The sequence below is a fragment of the Chelonia mydas genome, chromosome 11, assembly GCF_015237465.2.
Source record: "Chelonia mydas isolate rCheMyd1 chromosome 11, rCheMyd1.pri.v2, whole genome shotgun sequence".
NCBI classification, from domain to species: domain Eukaryota; kingdom Metazoa; phylum Chordata; order Testudines; family Cheloniidae; genus Chelonia; species Chelonia mydas.
In genome coordinates, this window is record NC_051251.2 from 35,812,797 (window position 1) to 35,833,544 (window position 20,748).

Genomic DNA, 20,748 nt, shown 5'->3' on the forward strand with positions numbered 1-20,748 from the left:
AGCCTCCATACACAGTCTTCTATAAGGACAAGGTGCAGTTGCGACCACGCCCTGCCTTTCTCCCAAATGTAGTTTCGCAATTGCACGTGAACCAGGACATTTTTCTCCCTATGTTCTTTCCTAAGCCTCACACTAGCAACAGGGGATGAATGCTTCACTCCCTGGATGTCAGACGATCATTAGCCTTCTACGTTGAAAGAATGAAGTCATTTTGGAAATCAATGCAACTCTTCATTGCAGTTGAGGAGCAGATGAAGGGGCTTCCAGTCTTGTCCCAAAGGATCTCTTCTTGAATCACGTCCTGTATTCATGCGTGTTACAACTTGGCAAAGATTCCTGCCTGTACGCTCATGGCACACTCCACAAGGGCACAGGAATCCTCAGCAACGTTCTTGGCACAAGTTCCTATTCAAGCCATCTGCAGGGCAGTGATGTGGTTGTCGATCCACACCTTTACGTCGCACTACGCAATTACACAGCAGGCCAGAGACGATGCAGCATTTGGCAGAGTGGTGCTACAATTAGCGATTCCATGAACTCCGACCTGCCTCCTGGGTAAGGCTTGGGAGTCACCTATTTGGAATCGACATGAGCAAGCACTTGAAGAAGAAAAAACAGTTACCTAGCTCTCGTAACTGTTGTTCTTTGAGATGTGTTGCTCATGTCTATTTCAAGATCCACCCACCTCCCCTCTGTCAGAATATCTGGCAAGAAGGAACTGAAGAGGCGGTGGGTTGATAGGGACCTATATACACCGCCATAAAGGCACAACTCCAGGGGGTTCCACAGCCGATCGAACGGGTATTGCTAGGGGAAAATCTTCCAACGACTGTGCATGCAGCGCGCACGTTCCTACTTGGAATGGACATGAGCAACACATCTTGAAGAACAACAGTTACAAGAGGTAGGTAACATTTTTTTCAGATAGCCTCAGACCTTGAGATCATCAGAAAGGTGTATCATGTCCAGTTTCAAGCTGTTCCAATCCCTTTCCACCCTCCCCATCCCTCTTCAGGGATTCTTCTCACAAAAGACTGTTGAGGCAAGATGTGGATTCCCTCATTCAACTGGGAATGGTAGAGGAAGTACTCCCAGAATGCAGGGGCAGGGGATTTTATTCTCACTACTTCCTAATCCCAAAGAAGAAAGGGGGTGGGAGACCTATCGTCGGTCTTCATTGCCTCAACACCTTCATCTATTACTTCAAATTCCATATGGTTACACTTGCCTCTGTACTCTCCCCTTTGATCCTACAGACTGATTCGTGGCTCTCAACTTTCAAGAGGCCTCACATCTCAGTACAACCAACTCGCAGGAAGTACCTACGGTTCCTTCAGCATCTTCATGGAGCCAGGAATGTTCACCAAAGTTCTAGCTCTAGTGGCCATCCGTAGATGAGACAAGGAATCTGTGTGTATCTCTACTTAGACATATTGTAGGGGGGAAATTTACCCAGCAAGTGACCGACTCACTTTAAAGGACACAAGACCTCTTTGCCATACTGGCATTCAGGATTAATAGAGAAAAAACAATGCTGATCCCATCTCAGAGCTTAGCATTTATCAGGGCACTGTTAGACTCCACGTCTGTGAAGGTTGCAGTCTGAGATCAACTTTATGCCAACCCTAGAGTTATCCCAGCACACCAGCAGGACTGCTGCAGACTCTTGGGGCACATGTTTGCATGCACATATGTCACATAACATGCCAGACTTCATTTGCAGTCCTTTCAAGGGTTGTTGAGATCATTGTGTCTGCCAAACAGGTACAGCACAGATTGAGTGGCCATAATCCCTTGAGAAATCCTCTCCTCATTAGAGTTGTGTAGGGCTCCAACCCAGGTATGCAGTGGACTACCTTTTTTCCTGGCCTCTACCAACGACACTTCTAATGGACTTTTCAATTTATGGGTGAGGAGCACATCTCAACCACTTAAAGGTCCAAGGGAAGGGGTCTCCCAAGGAGGCCACCCTACACATCAATGTTCTGGAACTCAGTGCTGTCCAGCTAGTGTGCAAGCGTTCCTCCCCCATCATACTAAGATGTGTGAACTTGAGTGCCTCATATTAAATGAGGATATTGATATAATGGCATCACAGAAGCTTGGTGGAATGAGGATAATCAATGGGACACAGTAATACCAGAGTACAAAATATATTGGAAGGACAGAATAGGTTGTACTGATGGGGGAGTGTAACTACATGTGAAAGGAAGTATAGGGTCCAATGAAATAAAAAGCTTAAATGAATCAAACTGTACCATAGAATCTCTATGGATAGCAATTCCTTGCTTGAATAATAAGAATATAGCAGTAGGGATATACTACCAACCACCTGACCAGGATGATGATAGTGACTGTGAAATGCTCAGGGAGATTAGAAAGGCTATAAAAATAAAAAGCTCAATAATAATGGGGGATTTCAACGATGCCCGTATTGACTGCGTTCATGTCACCTCATGACAGGATGCAGAGATAAGTTTCTTGACACCTTAAATGACCATTTCTTGGAGCAGCTAGTCCTGGAACCGACAAGAGGAGAGCCAATACTTGATTTAGTCCTAAGTAGAGCACAGGATCTGGTCCAATAGGGGAATATAGCTGAACCTCTTGGCAATAGTGACCATAACATAATACAATTTAACATACTTATGGCGGGGGAGAAGGGACACCAAAGCAGCCCATTTGTTCCAAAACCTCCTCTACTGACACCTCAATCTCAGACAGTTTTCCAGATTTGTCACCTAAAATCTGTAGCATTTAATTTAAAAAAGGGGAACGACACAAAAATGAGGAAGTTAGTTAAACAGAAATTAAAAGGTATAGTGCCAAAATGAAATCCCTGCAAGCTGCATGGTAACATTTTAAAGACACCATAATAGAGGCTCAATTTAAATGTATACCCCAAATTAAAAAAATCATAGGAAGAGGACCAAAAGAGTGCCACACTTGCTAACCAACAAAGTAAAAGAAGCAGTGAGGGGCAAAAAGATGTCATTTAAAAAGTGGAAGTTAAATCCTATTGAGGAAAATAGAAACTCTGGCAAGTGAAGTGTAAAAGTATAATTAGGAAGGCCAAAAAAGAATGTGAAGTACAGCTAGCCAAAGACTCAAAAAGTAACAGCAAAAGAATTTTTAAGTACATCACAAGTAGGAACACTGCTAAACAACTAGTGGGGCCACTGGATGATCGAGATTCTAAAGGAGCGTTCAAGGGAGATAAGGCCATTACAGAGAAGCTAAATGAATTCTTTGCAGAAGCTGTGAGGGAGATTCCTACATCTGAGCCATTCTTTTCAGGTGACAAATCTGGTCAACTGTCTCAGATTGAGGTGTAAGTAGAGGAGGTTTTGGAACAAATTGATAAATTAAACAGTAATAAGTAACCAGGACCACATGATATTCACCCAAGATTCCAAAGGAATTCAAATGTGAAATTGCAGAACTAGCTGTGGTATGTAACCTACCATTTAAATCAGCTTCTATACCAGATGACTGGTGGATAGCTAATGTGATGCCAATTTTTAAAAAGGCTCCAGAGGTGATCCCAGAAATTACAAGCTGGTAAGTCTAACTTCAGTACTAGGCTAATTGGTTGAAACTATAGTGAAGAACAGAATTATCAGACACATAGATGAACATGATTTGTTGGGGAAGAGTCAACATGGTTTTTGTAAAGGGAAATCATGCCTTACCAATCTACTTGAATTCTTTGGGGGGATAAACAAGCATGTGGACAAGGGTGATTCAGTGAATATAGTGTACTTGGACTTTTAGAAAGCCTTTGACAAGGTCCCTCACCAAAGGCGCCTAAGCAAAGTAAGCGGCCACGGGATAAGAAGGGAGGTTCTCTCATGGATTGGTAACTGTTTAAAAGATAGGAAACAAAGGGTAGGAATAAATGGTAAATTTTCAGAATGGAGAGAGGTAAATAGTGGTGTCCCCCAGGAGTCTGTACTAGGACCAGTACTGTTCAACATATTCATAAATGATCTGGAAAAAGGGGTAAACAGTGAGGTAGCAAAATTTGCAGAGGATACAAAACTACTCAAGATAGTTACGTCCAAAGCAGACTGTGAAGAGTTACAAAGGGATCTCACAAAACTGGGTGACTAGGCACCAAAATGGCAGATGAAATTCAATGTTGATAAATGCAAAATAATGCACATTGGATAACACAATCTCAACTATACAGATAAAAATGATGGGGGTCTAAATTAGCTGTTATCACTCAAGAAAGATCTTGGAGTCTTTGTGGCTATTTCTCTGAAAACATCTATCAATGTGCAGCAGTAGTCAAAAAAGCTAACAATGTTGGGAATCATTAAGAAAGGGACAGATAATAAGACAGAAAATATCACATTTCCTCTATATAAATCCATGGTATACCACATCTTGAATATTGCATGCAGATCTGGTTGCCCCATCTCAAAAAAGATATATTGGAATTGGAAAAGGTACAGAAAAGTAATGGTATGGAATAGCTTCCATATGAGGAGAGATTAATAAGATAGGGACTTTTCAGCTTGGAAAAGAGATGACTAAGAGGGGATATGATAGAGGTCTATAAAATCATGACTGGTGTGGAAAACGTAAATAAGGAAGTGTTATTTACTCCTTCTCATAACACAAGAACTAGGGGTCACCAAATGAAATTAGGGTTTAAAAATTAATAGGCAACAGGTTTAAAACAAACAAAAGGAAGTATTTCTTCACACAACACATAGTCAATCTGTGGTACTCTTTGCCAGAGGATATTGTGAAGGCCAAGACTATTAACAGGGTTCACAAAAGAACTAGATAAGTTCATGCAGGACAGGTCCATCTCAGACTTCATTGCACCGTGACCACCTTCTGACAACCAAAATTACTACATGACCCCAGGAGGAGGGAATCAAAGCCTGAGCCCACCCAAGCTCCACCACCACCCAAGGGCTTCGCCCCAGGCAGGGGGCTTGTAACCTGAGCCCTGCTGTCCAGGGCTGAACCCCTCGGGCTTCAGCTTTGGCCCCAGGCGGTGGGGCTCAGACTTCGGCTTCCACCCCAGGCCCCAGCAAGTCTAAGCCAGCCCTGACTACCCCGTGAAAATGGCGTTGGGACCCACTTTGGCGTCCTGACCCACAGTTTGAGAACCACTGATCCATATAAGAACCACACTGCTGCTGTTGTGAGTAAAAGGTTATTCTTTTAGCTACAGAAATCTTTCTGTTCAGGGTAAGTTCTTCTTTCCACAATGCCTGGGAAATAGTTCTTTCATAATTTTGTTTCCATCCTTAGCACCAGTTGGCATGTAAGGCATCTGGGCACTAATTATGGAGTAGGATTCAAAGTTCCCTCTACACAGTCTCTAGTGGCATTCTGGGGAAAAGTGTATGAGCCTCATCTGAGGAAGATTTGTGAAACACGTTTCTATTGGTACTAGGAAGGTATTGTTGGGTTGGTTCCCAAATAATTCCTTAAATTACAAAGATCTTGCTCTGTATGGGGGAAACTTCTATGTCTGTCTGTTATTCTACTCTAATAATAATTAAAACTCTGCTTACCCTTTCCTTCCCTCTGGGATTCACTTCTTACTACATCCCATTAGTGATGAATGAGGAGAGAAGGTGTGCAGGAGGAGAATGAGAAATTTCGTACCTGATAATTTTCTTTCTGCTAGTAGCGTCTCTCCTCATTCAGCCCACCTTGGTAGTCTGGTAAATTACTGGAATACAATTTATTGCAATTGAAATTTGCCTCTGAATCAAGAGTTGGATGTATAATTACCTTAATGTTCTTTATATAGTCTATCAAGTTGTGTCTTAATGCTAATAATCAGTTGCTAGAGTTCTATTTAGAAGAACTCTTCTGATGGCCTCAGTTAAATAGCCTCCATCAACAACACTGAACTGCCTCCATATTCCACAGGAGGGAGGTATTATCCATTAGTGGTAAATGAGGAGAGACACAGCTAACAGAAACTATATTAGAGAGTAAGAAATTTCTCATTCACTTCACCAGTGAAAATAGTCTGGTTAGTTTAATTTTTGTTTCTACTTAGTTTCATATCCTGATCTTCGTACAATAACACAATGATATACTGTTTGGATTGCAAACACTTCAGGAAAATGCTTCAGTCCTATCAAAAACTGGTTTTAACTTTTTTTTTAAATCATGAAAATATTTATATTAATACTGAGCCAAATCCTGACTTTTTTACTTAGGTAAAACTAATTGTATTCAATGGCAGTAAAGAAGTAATAGGGACTTAGGGCTTTGGGCTATTAAGTTTTGCAAAACATTTTATTCTAAAATTAATACATTATACATCTGGGGCTTAACCTACCTTACGGTGTCTCTTGAACAAAATCATTCCTGGAAAACAACAAACTAACAGTAATTGTCTTTGAGCTGACCCCATTAGGTGCTGATCACCCTCAATGAAAGAATTTGGGGAGCTCAGATCTTGCTCTGTAAATAGGTCTCCAAAGTAAATTACTTTGGCAACTTTAGTTAGAATGTTGTCAGGTAGGAAATATAATGTAATGAACATCCTTCCTTGTGTATAGCATCTTTCATGATGAATATTTGCATGCTGCCATTATTACCAGTGAAATCGGGGATACTCTGAATCTTCTTAAGAAGGTTCAATAAATTTAGCTCAAAGAAGCTGAGTTGGTCAGTATTTAACTTGTGCATTGCTGCCAACTCTCATGATTCTATCACAAATCTCATAGATCTTAATGTTTTTCTTGAAACTCCAGGTCATGGAATCAAGTGATAATGGAAGAATTTTAGCTTTCATTTAAATAAGTAAAAGTAAGTTTCTGGCTCTCAATGTTGTGGAGAAAAGCTTGAAAATATGAACTGAATGTATCCTAACAGCTCAGAAAGCAGAAGACAAATAAAAACAATCCATCATTTTTTTAAAAATCCAATTATTTTAAAGCCAATCTCATGTTTTTTAAGCAGATTAATAATTTCTGAATGCTTCAGGTTGGCAATACTGTTTTTGGTCCCACTAGAAATGTATGAACCAATTCAAATGAAATAACAAATACCATTAGCTCAATTCCTGAAATAATCCCAACCAGAACTTCTCTGAGGTTTGATTTAAAAAAACCAAACAAGTGTTTTTTAAATTTGTATGCATTTGCTCCTCTGCATTTCAGCCAAAAGAGAAAATACCAAAATACACCATTGGTTGCAGGCCTGGTTGAAACCAAAAAGGAATTTCATGCAGTTGGAATAAACATTGTAACTCTATCATCCTTCTTTGAAGGAAACCTTCCAAACTTGTGAGGTCCACCCAGACCTAACCATCACTGAAAAACAACTGCAGGAGCAGCAGTGATGCATTCTAACAGCAATTGCATCTAGTACTCTTCCGCCAGGATGATCTCTGTGACAGGAGGAAGTGAACTTGGGGAAATAAAGGAGACAAAATCTTTCTCTCAGCTGGATTTAATGATACAGGGTAAAATTTTCAAAAGTGCCTAAGTACCATTTTCAAAAGTGATTTAGGCACTTACGAGCCCTAGTCCCATTGATTTGCAATGAAATTTAGATCTTAAGTGTCTAAATCACTTTTGAAAGTGAGATTTAGGATCCTAAGTCACTTGGGTGCTTTTGAAAATTTTACCAACACTCCTCTTGTAACAGAGGTGGGAAAACTATGGCCCATGGGCCACATCTGGCCCGCGGAACCGTCCTGCCCAGCCCCTGAGCTCCCGGCCGGGGAGGCTAGCCCCTGGCCCCTCCCCTGCTGTCCCCCTCTCCCGCAGCCTCACCTCATGTTGCCGTGCCGCCAGCGCTCTGGGCGGCACAGCTGTCTCCAGCCGCTCTGAGCAGCATGGTAAGGAGGCACGGGGTGGGGGGTTGGATAAGGGGCAGGGGATCCCGGGGGTTGGATGGGGGGGCGGTCAGGGAATGGGGGGGTTGGATAGGCGTGGGAGTCCGGGGGGGGCGCTTGTCAGGGGGCAGGGGTGTGCATAGGGGTCGGGGCAGTCAAGGAGCAGGTGGGGTACGGGGGGGGGGGTGGTTAGGGGCAGGGATCCTGGAAGGGGGAAGTTAGCGGACAAGGAGCTGGGGGGGGGGGCTGGATGGGTTGGGGGTTCTGAGCGGGGCAGTCAGGGGGCAGATGGGGGCAGGGGCCAGGCTGTTTGGGGAGGCACAGCCTTCCTTACCCGGCCCTCCATATAGTTTCGCAACCCCGATGTGACCCTTGGGCCAAAAAGTTTGCCCACTGCTGTCTTGTAACATCTGGGTGCTTCTCCCCAGATGACAAATCCCCTTCCTATATATATGCTGTTAGTGAGTATTCTCTTTCTTGAACTGAAAGCAGAATATATTTTTATATTATGAATTTTTTAAAGGACATAGGGCCAAAGTCATCCCTGAGATAATTCCACTGATTTCAGTGATTTATCCCAGGGGTGAATTTGGCCCATTGTCTTTTTGGTTCTGTGTAGCTTGTTAGCAACTAGTCATCTGCACTTTGTCTAGGGGAGCTATATCCTTGAGAAAATCAGTGGACACGGCGAGCATGTTCATTATAGTGCTACTGATCCCAACAGAGTGGTTCTTTTTTTATGTAGTTACACAAAATGGCACAGTCTGATGTTCTGTGGCATTTGGGTGTAACTGAAGCCTGCTACATTTTTTTGGCTGTTAGGGACTTGAATTAGGACTTCAGTCTGTACATGCCTTATTGTAGAAACCTGCTAAGCCTTCATGGCCAGCATCTATGAAAACAAAAATGTGGTGACTAAAGGTTGTAACAATTAAATGAGACATTTTACAGCTATGGGATTTTGGTAACTGAAAATCTGAAATGCACTGATAATTTCATTATAATTAGCAGCATAAATAACAATGCTCCTTTGCTCTTGTTTTTCAGCTTCGAGTTTTCAAGTTGGCAAAATCTTGGCCAACACTGAATATGCTGATAAAGATTATTGGTAATTCAGTGGGGGCTTTGGGAAATTTGACATTGGTGCTGGCCATCATTGTCTTCATTTTCGCTGTGGTTGGTATGCAGCTGTTTGGTAAAAGCTACAAGGAATGTGTCTGCAAGATCTCCAATGACTGTGAACTTCCACGCTGGCACATGCATGACTTCTTCCACTCTTTCTTGATTGTATTCCGAGTACTATGTGGAGAATGGATAGAGACTATGTGGGATTGTATGGAGGTTGCGGGGCAAGCCATGTGCCTTATTGTTTTCATGATGGTCATGGTGATTGGAAACCTAGTGGTATGTACCTTATTTATTTTGCAGCAAATGATACCTTATGTGATAAAATATGCTTTTAATTTTACCCGAGGTGAACTAACGGGAGTTAAGGGCCAACTTTTTAAAATTTAAACTATCCAAATTCATCTACTATTTTAATCAAAACGGACATGTTAATATCATAATTCAACCTGGAATGTGAATTGATGGCTTTGTGAACACTGTTTCACACATTTCTTATTGATTTATATATAGCAGCCTATACTAGGAATACTCCGTCTGTACGGTATGTTTAGTGTACGTGTATGTCAGGACAGCTGGGTGACTGGCTGTAGCTTGAGCAGGAGCACGAGCTGGAGCAGGAGTAGTCTGTCATTACATCAGGTAGCAGGGAGCATCCCCAACAAGGTAGTGACACTGAGCAGACTGGAGTTGCTACTTTCATTAGGATCCTATATACCTGCCATGGGGTCACCTGGTTAGACACTTGTTTGTGGATTGGCTAGACCATTAGGGCATGTAAGTAATTATCACAAATGACTCAGGCTCCGAGTACTCAGAACACACAGGCTCAGGGATAAACTCTTTAGACTCAGAATTCTCAACACAATACATTATGCTGTATCAGTATGTATTTCTGTAGCATTTATTGAATATTATTTTTTGATTGTCATATTTACTTAAATAGTAAAGGTCAACAGTTTGCAAAGTATTCAGCCTAAGAAGCTGGGTAGATGTATGGTGGAGGAGGGGAGGAAGAAATTATCCCATCCCCGTGTTGCAGAATGACTGCAGAACTGCCTCCTAATGGATGGAGTAGCCTCTGTGAGTCCTATATAGCTCCCCTTCAGGGCAGAGGGTGGGTCTACTGCTACCCCTCTCTCAGCCTCTCTACACTAGGAATAATGGCCTTTAGGTAGGTTGATATTACTGCTAATCGTGAAGTAAAAGTTATGTCATTAAACATGCCATAAAGTAATTACTGTCATCACTTAAATAATAAGACATCCAACTGTGTTTTCTCCTTACTGTCTTTTAGGTACTCAATCTCTTTCTGGCTTTACTGCTGAGCTCATTTAGTTCAGACAACCTTGCGGCTACAGATGATGATAATGAAATGAACAATCTCCAAATTGCAGTGGCAAGGATTCAGAAGGGAATAGATTATGTGAAAAGAAAAGCACGTGAATTCATCCAAAAAGCCTTTGTTAGAAAGCAGAAAGCTTTAGATGAAATCAAGCCTCTTGAAGATCTAAACAACAAAAAAGACAGCTGCATTTCCAACCATACTGTCATAGAAATAGGTAAAGACCTTAACTATCTTAAAGATGGGAATGGAACTACCAGTGGCGTAGGCAGCAGCGTGGAAAAATATGTCGTCGATGAAAGTGATTATATGTCATTCATAAATAATCCAAGCCTCACTGTGACAGTACCAATTGCTGTTGGGGAATCAGATTTTGAAAATTTAAATACGGAAGAGTTTAGCAGCGAGTCAGATCTAGAGGAAAGCAAAGAGGTAGGACTATTTTATATTTATCAAGATGAGTTGTGATTTTATATTCCATTTTAGCATTGATTTATCTAAGTTTGATTCCTTTATAGTACCATATACAACCTTGTAATAGTATATAAGAAACTTGATGGAAGGTTGCAGGTTTCAAATGTGAAAGATGTAGAAAATTCTATTTATTGTGACAATAAAGACACTTTGGACACTTTTTGAAAATTAAGATTAATTTCTATTTTTCATTTTTATTTTATCAAGACAATTCAATAATTGCAAAAGGTGGCAATTTTCTAGCCTACAAAATTGAAGTACTCAATTTATGCACAGAACCAGTATAGAACATGCAACAGTTATGCAAATTTCCCCACACTTGCCCCACCAGTGCCTTAGTATTTCAACTGGATTCTGGAGGGTCTACTTATAGAAATAACAGTCTCCATTCCTGTTCAATCATTGACCTCTTTGAGACTGTCAAAAAGAGTGCCAATGATGACTATGGCTTTTTTCAGAATATAGCACTTGGATTCTGTACTATGACCATCAACCCATTTCATGAACACCACTGAAGTGCCATCAGATGGTAACAACCACCAATTAGGGCTAGATCTAAACCAGTGACCTAGCGGTAACAAAGTCTGGAAGCTTTTTATCCCAACATCAATCAACTTCACACAGCCACTCATCTTTATCGTGCAAGTGTTGAGGCATTTGAATCCAATAACTTTCCCTGCCACAGATTAAAATTTAAGCCACAAGTGTCCATGTATGAGCCTCTCATTCCTGAGTCTGAGGGTATGTGTAATATTTAATAGCTCACCCTGAGTTCCTTTTTCCCACTGGCTGTGTCAAATCTGGAGCCACTTTTTCCAGTTTCTCTAGAGAAGTTCCTTTACTGTCACATTTTACAAATATATTTTTGTTTAAAAATTGTTAAGAAGAGTGCTTAGTTTGTACTTTATTGTTGAAATTGTGGCTCAATATAGAGCAGAGCAGGAAAAGTGGTTTAATAGACCTCGAACATTGTAAGGTTTATTATTATCCCTCTAAGCGTCCTACATGTCCTATGTGCAAACATAGGACATATATCTGTTGAACTATTCTATTCCATTCTAATCTGCACTAAAGAAAAAAAAGAAACATTCCCCCTCAAGCACCTTCTAAGAGGTCTGGTTGGTGCATCATTCCATGATGATCTATTTCAGAGCTTTCACTGCTGCCAGAGGATCAGCCAAGTTTACTACTAAGCTTATCAAAGTCTTTCTAACACTGAGAGACTCAGTAATGGTCACATGATAGCAGTGACATAGGTTCTTTCTCCTCCTCTACCTAAATCATGTAGTTTCTTGGTATAATCCTGCTCCTTGAGCCATCTGTTTTTCCATGTTTCCAGACATTTTCCCTGAAATAAGATTATCAAAATCCTCTTCAGCTTACACCTAACAAACTATAGATGCGATCGATATGCTCTATTAGAATTTTGGGGAGAAAGGATCATTGTATGGTTCAAACTCATGACTGAGTCAGAAGACATGGGTTTTGTTCTTTGCAAACTTTCTGTGTTATCCTGAAGAAGTCACTTAATCTGTCTGTCTCTGTTTCTTCATCTGTAAAGTAGGAGTAATAATTATATAAATTACAGTGGTGTTGTCAAGCTAAATTTATTAATTTGTGTAAAACACATAGAACTTTCCATATGAGGAATTAAATAGGACATCAAAATACTACCATTGTATTATAACATATTTGTGTGTATTGACTATAATTGTCTTTGATGCATTAGGTGTTAGATACTATTGTATGAATGATGATAAAGAAAATTCTGTGAACATCAATACTCTGAGATGGTGACTTGTCCTACTAAGACCAGGACCATGTACTTAGTAGTACATTTATAAACCCCCATCTCTCTCTCTCCACTTCTTATTCTGAGCTCCCACCCAAATCCAAATAATTTTGTGTAAATACCAGATTGGGGTCCACATATTAATGGAGGGGCTTTCCTTTTGCCTTTCACTGTTTATGCTTCTTGCTGAAAGCACTTGTTTAGATGTGTCTCAGGCATCCACTTTTGCTTTCTTAGTCTGTCCTTTGTCCCCAGGATGGATTCCCAAGCACAGGACTCTGAAGATCCCTCATGCTCCCACCAGATTCTCTTTTTTTAATCTTCCTTTCTGGATCTTTTCCTACAATATGAATTAAACTTAAATAAACAGGCATTAACATCTATCTTCTCTTGGGAAATCCTGTCTGGGATTAGATCTATATATGCTTTTCCTTTATTCCTCTAGGGCTTGAGGCTGCCAGGCGCAGAGCACCTCCAACTCATCTTTAAGCACAAAGTTAAAGCACTTGTTTAAGTGATTTGCTGAATTGGGAACAGAGTGCTCAGCACCTTGCAGGATCAAGCCCTTAATAACAAGGACTGTACACAAGATAAGACAGGGCAAAGCATCCTAACATCCTTTTCGTGGGCTTGTCTCCATTGACAGCTCCTATAGACAGCTTCATCTAAGCCCATTAATAACCTTCAAATACATCCACAAGTATTACATTAACATCAGCACAACGTCTTTTTGTCTTTTCATCTAGACCATTTGTTGATCCTTCGGAAGTCATGTGTTCCCTTTAATCACGTCTAATGAGTTTTGGTTAAACTAAGAAAGGCATCCACTCATAAGATTTTCTTCTACATTGTAAAGTAATAGAGGTTCTTGGCAAGATGCAGTAGTAAAAAGTTTCCCTGGTGGATTCATTAATCACTTAAATTGTACACGGTCTCCTCTCTTTATTCTTCTCAGGTTTATAAGTCTTATTAAACTGTATTTCTCCTCTCAGACTAAAAGTGTTAGGCATTTCAGCTTCATCCTGTAAGGCAGAAGATTGCTCTGTGTTCATGAATTATTTAGTAGGTAATTTTCCCCATTTAAAATCTCCAGCATCTAGGTGTTTCCTTAACTGGTATTTAGCAAACTGTAAGCCTCTACAGAAATGTCCTTTGTATTAGCTCTCCTTCAAAATAGTTGTTCTCAGTCATTGATATTACTATTTCTGGAAGGTTAGTGAACTACAGGTTCTGATAGTTAACTCCATTTCCTAGGGATAATGAAGTTCTATGTCCTTATCTTAAAGTGGTGTTAAACTTTTGTGAGACAAGGTGAATGAGGTAATATCTTTTATTGGACCAACTTCTTCAGAAGAGCTCTGGGTAGCTTGAAAGCTTGTCTCTTTCACCAACAGAAGTTGAACCAATAAGCGATATTACCTCACTCACCTTGTCTTTCTATCCTGGGTACAGAGTAGCAGAATGCATCCAATGAAGTGAGCTGTAGCTCACGAAAGCTTATGCTCAAATAACTTTGTTAGTCTCTAAGATGCCACAAGTACTCCTTTTCTTTTTATCCTGGGTACAGTAACACTTAATTTTGATATAATTGCTGGAGGGATCATTCTCTAGGGATCAAATCATGGGACGGTTGGTAAGCATGGGTTCTAGGTTCTGTTCCCAGCTCTTTCATTGAGTCACTCTATATCCCTGGGCAGGTCATTCAGACTCTCTCCAGTTTTTCCATCTGTAGGATGGGTATAATGCTTCCTATTTCACAGGAGTATTGTAAGGTATTATTTACTAATGATTACCAAGCACCTTCAGATCCTCAGATGAAAGGCATTATAGATGTGTAAATTATTCTTAACAATTATGTTTTGCCAGTCTTTTCCTTTCATCCTCATTCTTCAGGGTTTGTGTTGTTTTCTATGGCGTTATATTTAGAGGGCAGTAAGTATCCATTTGGATATAACTAGGACTTTTCATAAACCTCTTCTCTTACATTTCTGGGGGAACAACACTAATCTTTGAAAACAATGAACAGAATTCTTACCCGTGTAAATGGGTACAACTCTGTTACAATCAATAGAGTTGAGCCCACTGGCATTAGATATGAATTTCTCTCAGTAACTCAGGTACTAAAATCTGCTACATTCTTGAGATTTTAATAGAAAGGATTAATGCTCTTACACTCTGCAGACACGTTGCTGAAAGTAATTTGGAACTTGTAATTAGAATAGACTGCAATTTTAAGGTTATAGGTTATAAAAAATTAATCTAGGGAATAGTTCTGTAAATATTTTTATTACTCTGATGTGGTTCAACTTGATATGCTGAAATATTGTTAAATGTTTCTATTTTGTTTACAATGGGACACAAGTTTCCCACTAGCATTTTCCTACTTAGTAGTAAGCTTCAGTTTCCTGTTGCAAGATAAAGTCAGTTTCCAGGTATCAAACTGCTAGCCTAGAAATCAATCCTGATTGTAAATTTCAAAACTGTTAATGGTTCATTAGATTAATGTGGTTCTGAGGTATATATCAGACCTTTTTATGATATTTTGCAAAGGACATAGTGTTGCAAATATAATTGTTCAGAGATTTTCTCAGTGGCACATGTCATGCTGCCATGCAGGTAGGAATGGTAACGTCAGAGAAACGACGCTTTCAGTTCTCATCAGAGGGAGGACTGTTGTTAATACTGTGGCAGTCCCTGCCAGTCAATTTGGAAAGAAAAGAATTATCCAATTAAATCTAGTTCGTGCTCCTCTCTGGATGATTCTGCTCTACTGTGAGCTCTATTATAGGAAGAATGAGGACATTTCTGCTAAGATGAATTTGTGGTCAGAAAAGTGACTAAAAATGACATCTTTGTTCAATACATTCCCTCTATTTTCATGTCAAGCTCACCCCACCCTTTTTTTGTATTTTCCCGTAAATGACTCTGCAAAACAAAATATCCTGCTCCATTGAAGTTGATGGGAAAACTCCGCATTGATTTCAGTGGGGCCAAGATTTCACTCCTGCTGTTTTACAGTTAAGTTACTGGTCATAGCCACACTCTATGTAGAAATTGTAATGCATCGTGAAGCCAAGAATGTAGAGCCCTTAGAACTCCCTGTTTTGGGCCAACTGCCTGTTGTTTTCCCCAAAGGCCTTACTGTGTGTTTAATGTACCACAAGATAGCCAGCCAATGTGTATGTGCACTTGTGTGTAGGGCAGAGAGCTGATATGCCATTTTTTAGATGGGGCAACCAGAATTGCATGCAGTGGAATTATATTTTCTGTTTTATTATCTATCCCTTTCCTAATGGTTCCTAAAATTCTGTTAGCTTTTTTGGCTGCTGGTGCACATTAAGTAGATGTTTTCAGAGAACTGTTTACAATAACTCCAAGAACTCTTTCTTGCATGGGAACAGCTAAATTAGACCCCATCGTCTTATATCTATAGTTGGGATTATGTTTTCCAACATGCATTACTTTCCATTTATCAACATTGAATTTCATCTGCCATTTTGTTGCCCAGGCAGACACCCAGTGTTGTCAGATTCCTTTGTAACTCTTTGCAGTCTGCTTTGGACCTAACTATCTTGAGTAATTTTTTATCATCTGCAAACTTTGCCACTTCACTGTTTACCAATTTCAGATCATTTATAAATATGTTAAAAAGCATTGCTCTTAGTACAGATCTGTGGGTGATCCCGCTATTTACATTTCTCCAATGTGAAAACTGTCCATTTATTCCTATCCTGTGTTTGCCATCTTTTCAAGACCTTCCCTCTTATCCCATGACTGCTTACTTTGTTTAAGAGCTTTTGGTGAGGGACCTTGTCAAAGGGTTTCTGAAAGTCCAAATATACTATATCCACTGGATCACCCTTGTGCACGTGTTTGTTGACCTCCTCAGAAAATTTCAGTAGATTAGTGAGGCATGATTTCTCTTTGCAAAAGCTGTGTTGACTCTTCCTCAGCATATCGTGTTCATCTATGTGTCTGATAATCCTGTTCTTTACTATGGTTTCAACCAATTTGCCTGGTATTCAAGTTAGGCTTACTGGCCTGTAGTTGCCAGGATCACCTCTGGAACCTTTTTTAAAAACTGGCATCACATTAGTTATCTGGTGTAGAAGCTGATTTAAGCAACAGGTTACATACCACAGTTAGTAGTTCTGCAATTTCACATTTGAATTCCTTCGGAACTCTTGGGTGAATATCATCTGGTCCTGGTTACTTATTATTGTTTAATTTATTAATTTGTTCCACCACCTCCTCTACTGACACCTCAATCTAGGACAGTTTCCCAGATTTGTCACCTAAAAAGAATGGCTCAGATGTAGGAATCTGCATTACATCCATCCTCTGCAGTGAAGACTGATGCAAAGAATTCATTTAGCTTCTTTGAGTACTCCTTTAGCACCTTGATCATCCAATGGCCCCACTGACTGTTTGGTAGTCTTCCTGCTTCTGATATACTTAAAAAGTTTTTGTTGTTAGTTTTTACGTCTGTTACTAGTTTCGCTTCTAATTCGTTGTTGGCCTGCCAAATTATACTTTTACACTTGACTTGCCAGAGTTTATTCTACTTTCTATTTTCCTCAGTAGGATTTGCCCTCCAATTTTTAAAAGATGTCTTTTTGTCTCTAATTTCCTCTTTTACTCTGTTATTTAGCCACAGATTGCATGGCTTTCCCATGCAAATAAGGCAATTAACATATATGGGCCTACTAGTATGAGTAAGAAGTACTCACATCAATGATGGTTTCCAGAATTGGACCCCAACATACTATCACATAACATATTGGTGCTCTGGCTCAATCCAGCACCCAATGAATACAAAAGGAATTTTTTCATTCCTTTGTTGAACATTGGCTCAGATTTTAGACAATCTGGCAATGGGTGCCATAGAAATAGTGATCCATTAGATTTCCCTCCAAAGTGTAGGTTTCAGGATAATAATTTTATCAAAAATATTCATCTGATATTTTAAAAATTCTTAATACAGATGGAGGCATCTTCTAGAGCTATTGTAATCATGTTATAATGTATTTTTTATTTTAATCAGGATTCAGAGGTCTAAAAAGCATTTATTATTTTACACTCTTACATTTCATTATATGTCTCTGAATGTACTTAAAATAAATGTTTGAAGTCTTTAATCAGTCAATATGTATAAGAGTTTCCAGAGCAGAAAAGCAGAGATACTTGGTATCTTGAACTTCATTTCCTACAATTCTTACTTCTCACAGGCGTAAAATCAAGCTGGATCAATCAAGAATGCAGCTCTGGTGCTTTTTTAACCAGGCAGAGCAACGTATCACCACTTTTACACAGGTTACCTCAACAAGTTATAAATATATATAATTATATAAATATATTTTCTAATGGATATTGACTGGCCTGCATGCTACTCAGCTGTGTTTCTTGCCCATCCATTGCAATATAGTAGAAATATTCAAACTGCTCTTTGCTGAGTCACGTGACTCACATCACCGCATGGTCAGGCAAGATTGGCACCCCCCAATATCTTTATGAATCAGATCCTGACTTATCTATGAACTTTTTAATGATATTCTAACACATGTTTGAAGTGCATGCTATGTAAGTTTTCCAGCTTTGATGATAAAGTTTTGGGATTTAGTTTAACTAAGGTACAAGAGGGACCAAGTAGAATATTGTTTCTCATAAAAATAAAAAGGAACCTTTTTAATAAGCCCAGGAGTATGTTATATTGATAATAGAAAACTGCTTGATGTTTTGGAATTTTCTTATGCTATTATATTTTAGTTTTTAATTAAGGTAATTTGCAAATTCAAATAACCATCCATTTGTGTGTAATTGTTTGTTTATATTTTTTATCTTCAGAAATATTTGTTGTTTTCTAAATCTTGTATAGGCAATTTAATTATTATGGACTATATCATGCAGTAACAGAAGCACCATATAGCATAACATTTAAATTTAATTTACCCAATCAAAGTATGTTACCATCATCTGGGAAAACAGCTTACACAAAACTGATATTCTGCCAATCAAACATTTGGAAACCAGTTCTATACTCAATTACGCACATACCCATATCAAAGTCTGGGATAGCAGAGAGGGAGCTGAGAGCAAAATCTAACCCATTTTGATCATCGTGGAGCCTTTTAATTTATACAATGAAGACACCCATCCTAAAAATTGGCAAAAAAAAAAATCTGAAAATGATAAAATTGTCTGTTGTGAGAAAGCTGAACATATTTTCATCTTTGAATCACAAGTAAAATGAAAATTCTAATTAGCAAGGTATTATTGACTTTGAATCAAGGGATGTCCTCTTTTGTTCAGTCCTCCATCTCACCCACTCAACATTACCATGCTATTTATTATGTCACGAAGCAATATGATGCTGTAGTCAATCTGGAACAGCACAAAACGCACTGTAAATGTGGACATTGACTGAATTTAGAGGTGGTGAAATTTGTATGGTGAATAACTTATCTTACAACAGTCTGATTTTATAATGATTCGTTATAATTGTTTAATAAATATTTTGTGTAAAAAAATTCAACCCTATGGATTGTTCACAGATTGGTCACAGAATATTGGTATTTTGTAATTCCACACTATGTGATCAGTCAATTAATCACAAGATATTGTTTCTGCTCCCAATTAGATTATCTAAACTTGATAAACAGAAGCCCCTTTCTCTGTTAGAGAATTAGCCATGAACATTCATGTTGGATTTTGCGAATTAAACAGTTTTTTAAAGAAACCTTTAGAGTACTTCCAGTGTGAATGCTTTTGTACGTATTTGAACTGCTATTCATGCCTGGTGGTTGCCCAAATGTTCACAGATAGGCAGATCAAATGGGTTATGAATAGCAGCAAAGCATAGCAGTGGTTTTATCACAAGAATTCTCATTTATTGTTTTTATGGTATTTGCCCAGCCATAGTCAATATCTACTAATTTGCTTTTAGTTGTGATCTCCCATTTCTTTGAACTGACAGAATTGTTATGCCATGGTATATTGGGGCTATAAAGAATGACATCCAAATTCTGCTTTTCGTTATAGTGGCAGAGTTGCGATGGTGCACACCGAAACTAGAAACTGGACCTCAGGGTCTAAAGTTAAATTCTTTTTAGCCATTTGGCCTTTTTAGATTGTGATATAGCTGTATTGAAATTGATTGTATCAATTTGGATATAACATCACCATTTTCATCACAGATCATCTCATTTACCTATTGGTATCCATGCAACTCTTACATAAGTAAGTTGGGTTAAAAATGAGAAATGAGGAAACTATTGTTTCAGTTATTTTAAATATTTTTTCTGCAGGTATTTGGAAAAAGCTGTTTATTTTAAAAAAACAGGGTCTCTGTCTGCACCATCTTTCTACTCCCTCTTGTTCTACTCTTTGGTTCCTCAGTCCCTTTCAACCTGATTTCAGCAGCTGTTCAACAGCATCCTGGCCAATTGTGAAATTTCAGACGTTTATTTTAAAAAGTTAAACTCAGAGCTGTTTATCACTCTCAGTTTAGCATTTTAAAAATAAATAAATAAATAATAAAAGCTAAAAGTTCAAAGGGGCCTGGATGTAAGTGAAGCAAAATTATATAAATCTGTGAGGCACGTGTGAAGTTCAAAAAATAAATCATATCTAAAAGCTCTTGATAGACTCTGTTGCTACATTTTGTAATCCTTCCCCCGTGGCCAGACTGCTTTCAACTTTTCATTTCTATTTAAAAACCTAAACTAAGAGCTGTTCCTCTTGTATCGTATTGCTAATTGAAGCATGACTTAAGGTGTTACTGGTAAATGTGAAATTTTAAAGATACCTATGTGTGCTGACCAGGATAATGATGCTTTAAACATTATGTCAGTATTTTTGTATCTTTCATATATTATATGAAAAGTAGGAGGGAGGGTGTCTGTATATCATAAGTCAAAGTAGACACCACTGAATCACAATAATTTCCTTAGTTTGCTATTCAGGAAAAAAACATTCTCTCTTTGTAACTTCCAGTCGAGCAGCCTGACTTTTGAACATAGTGTCACAGGGCACGTCTCCACTGCAGCAGGGTGCACTTCTCCCCTTTCAGCTACACAGACTCAATCTCTCACCGCTCAAACCTGCAGGCTAAAAATAGCATTATGATAGTTGTGGCACAGACTAGCCGCTCAGGTCCAAGCCCACCTGACCTCTGGGTCTCAGCTC

The 20,748-nt window shown here is 39.1% G+C and overlaps 1 protein-coding gene across 4 annotated transcripts in view; it reads left to right on the forward strand.

The window, feature by feature from the left end:
• LOC102940288 (sodium channel protein type 2 subunit alpha) overlaps positions 1-20,748 on the forward strand; it is a 124,267-nt gene that overhangs the window by 65,175 nt on the left and 38,344 nt on the right. For all 4 annotated transcript variants that reach the window (XM_043525358.1, XM_007056630.4, XM_043525357.1 and 1 more), the window contains exons 16-17: positions 8,876-9,232; positions 10,251-10,730. In XM_043525358.1, coding sequence (XP_043381293.1) covers positions 8,876-9,232; positions 10,251-10,730 — 837 coding nt within the window. The remainder of the gene's footprint in view (positions 1-8,875; positions 9,233-10,250; positions 10,731-20,748) is intronic.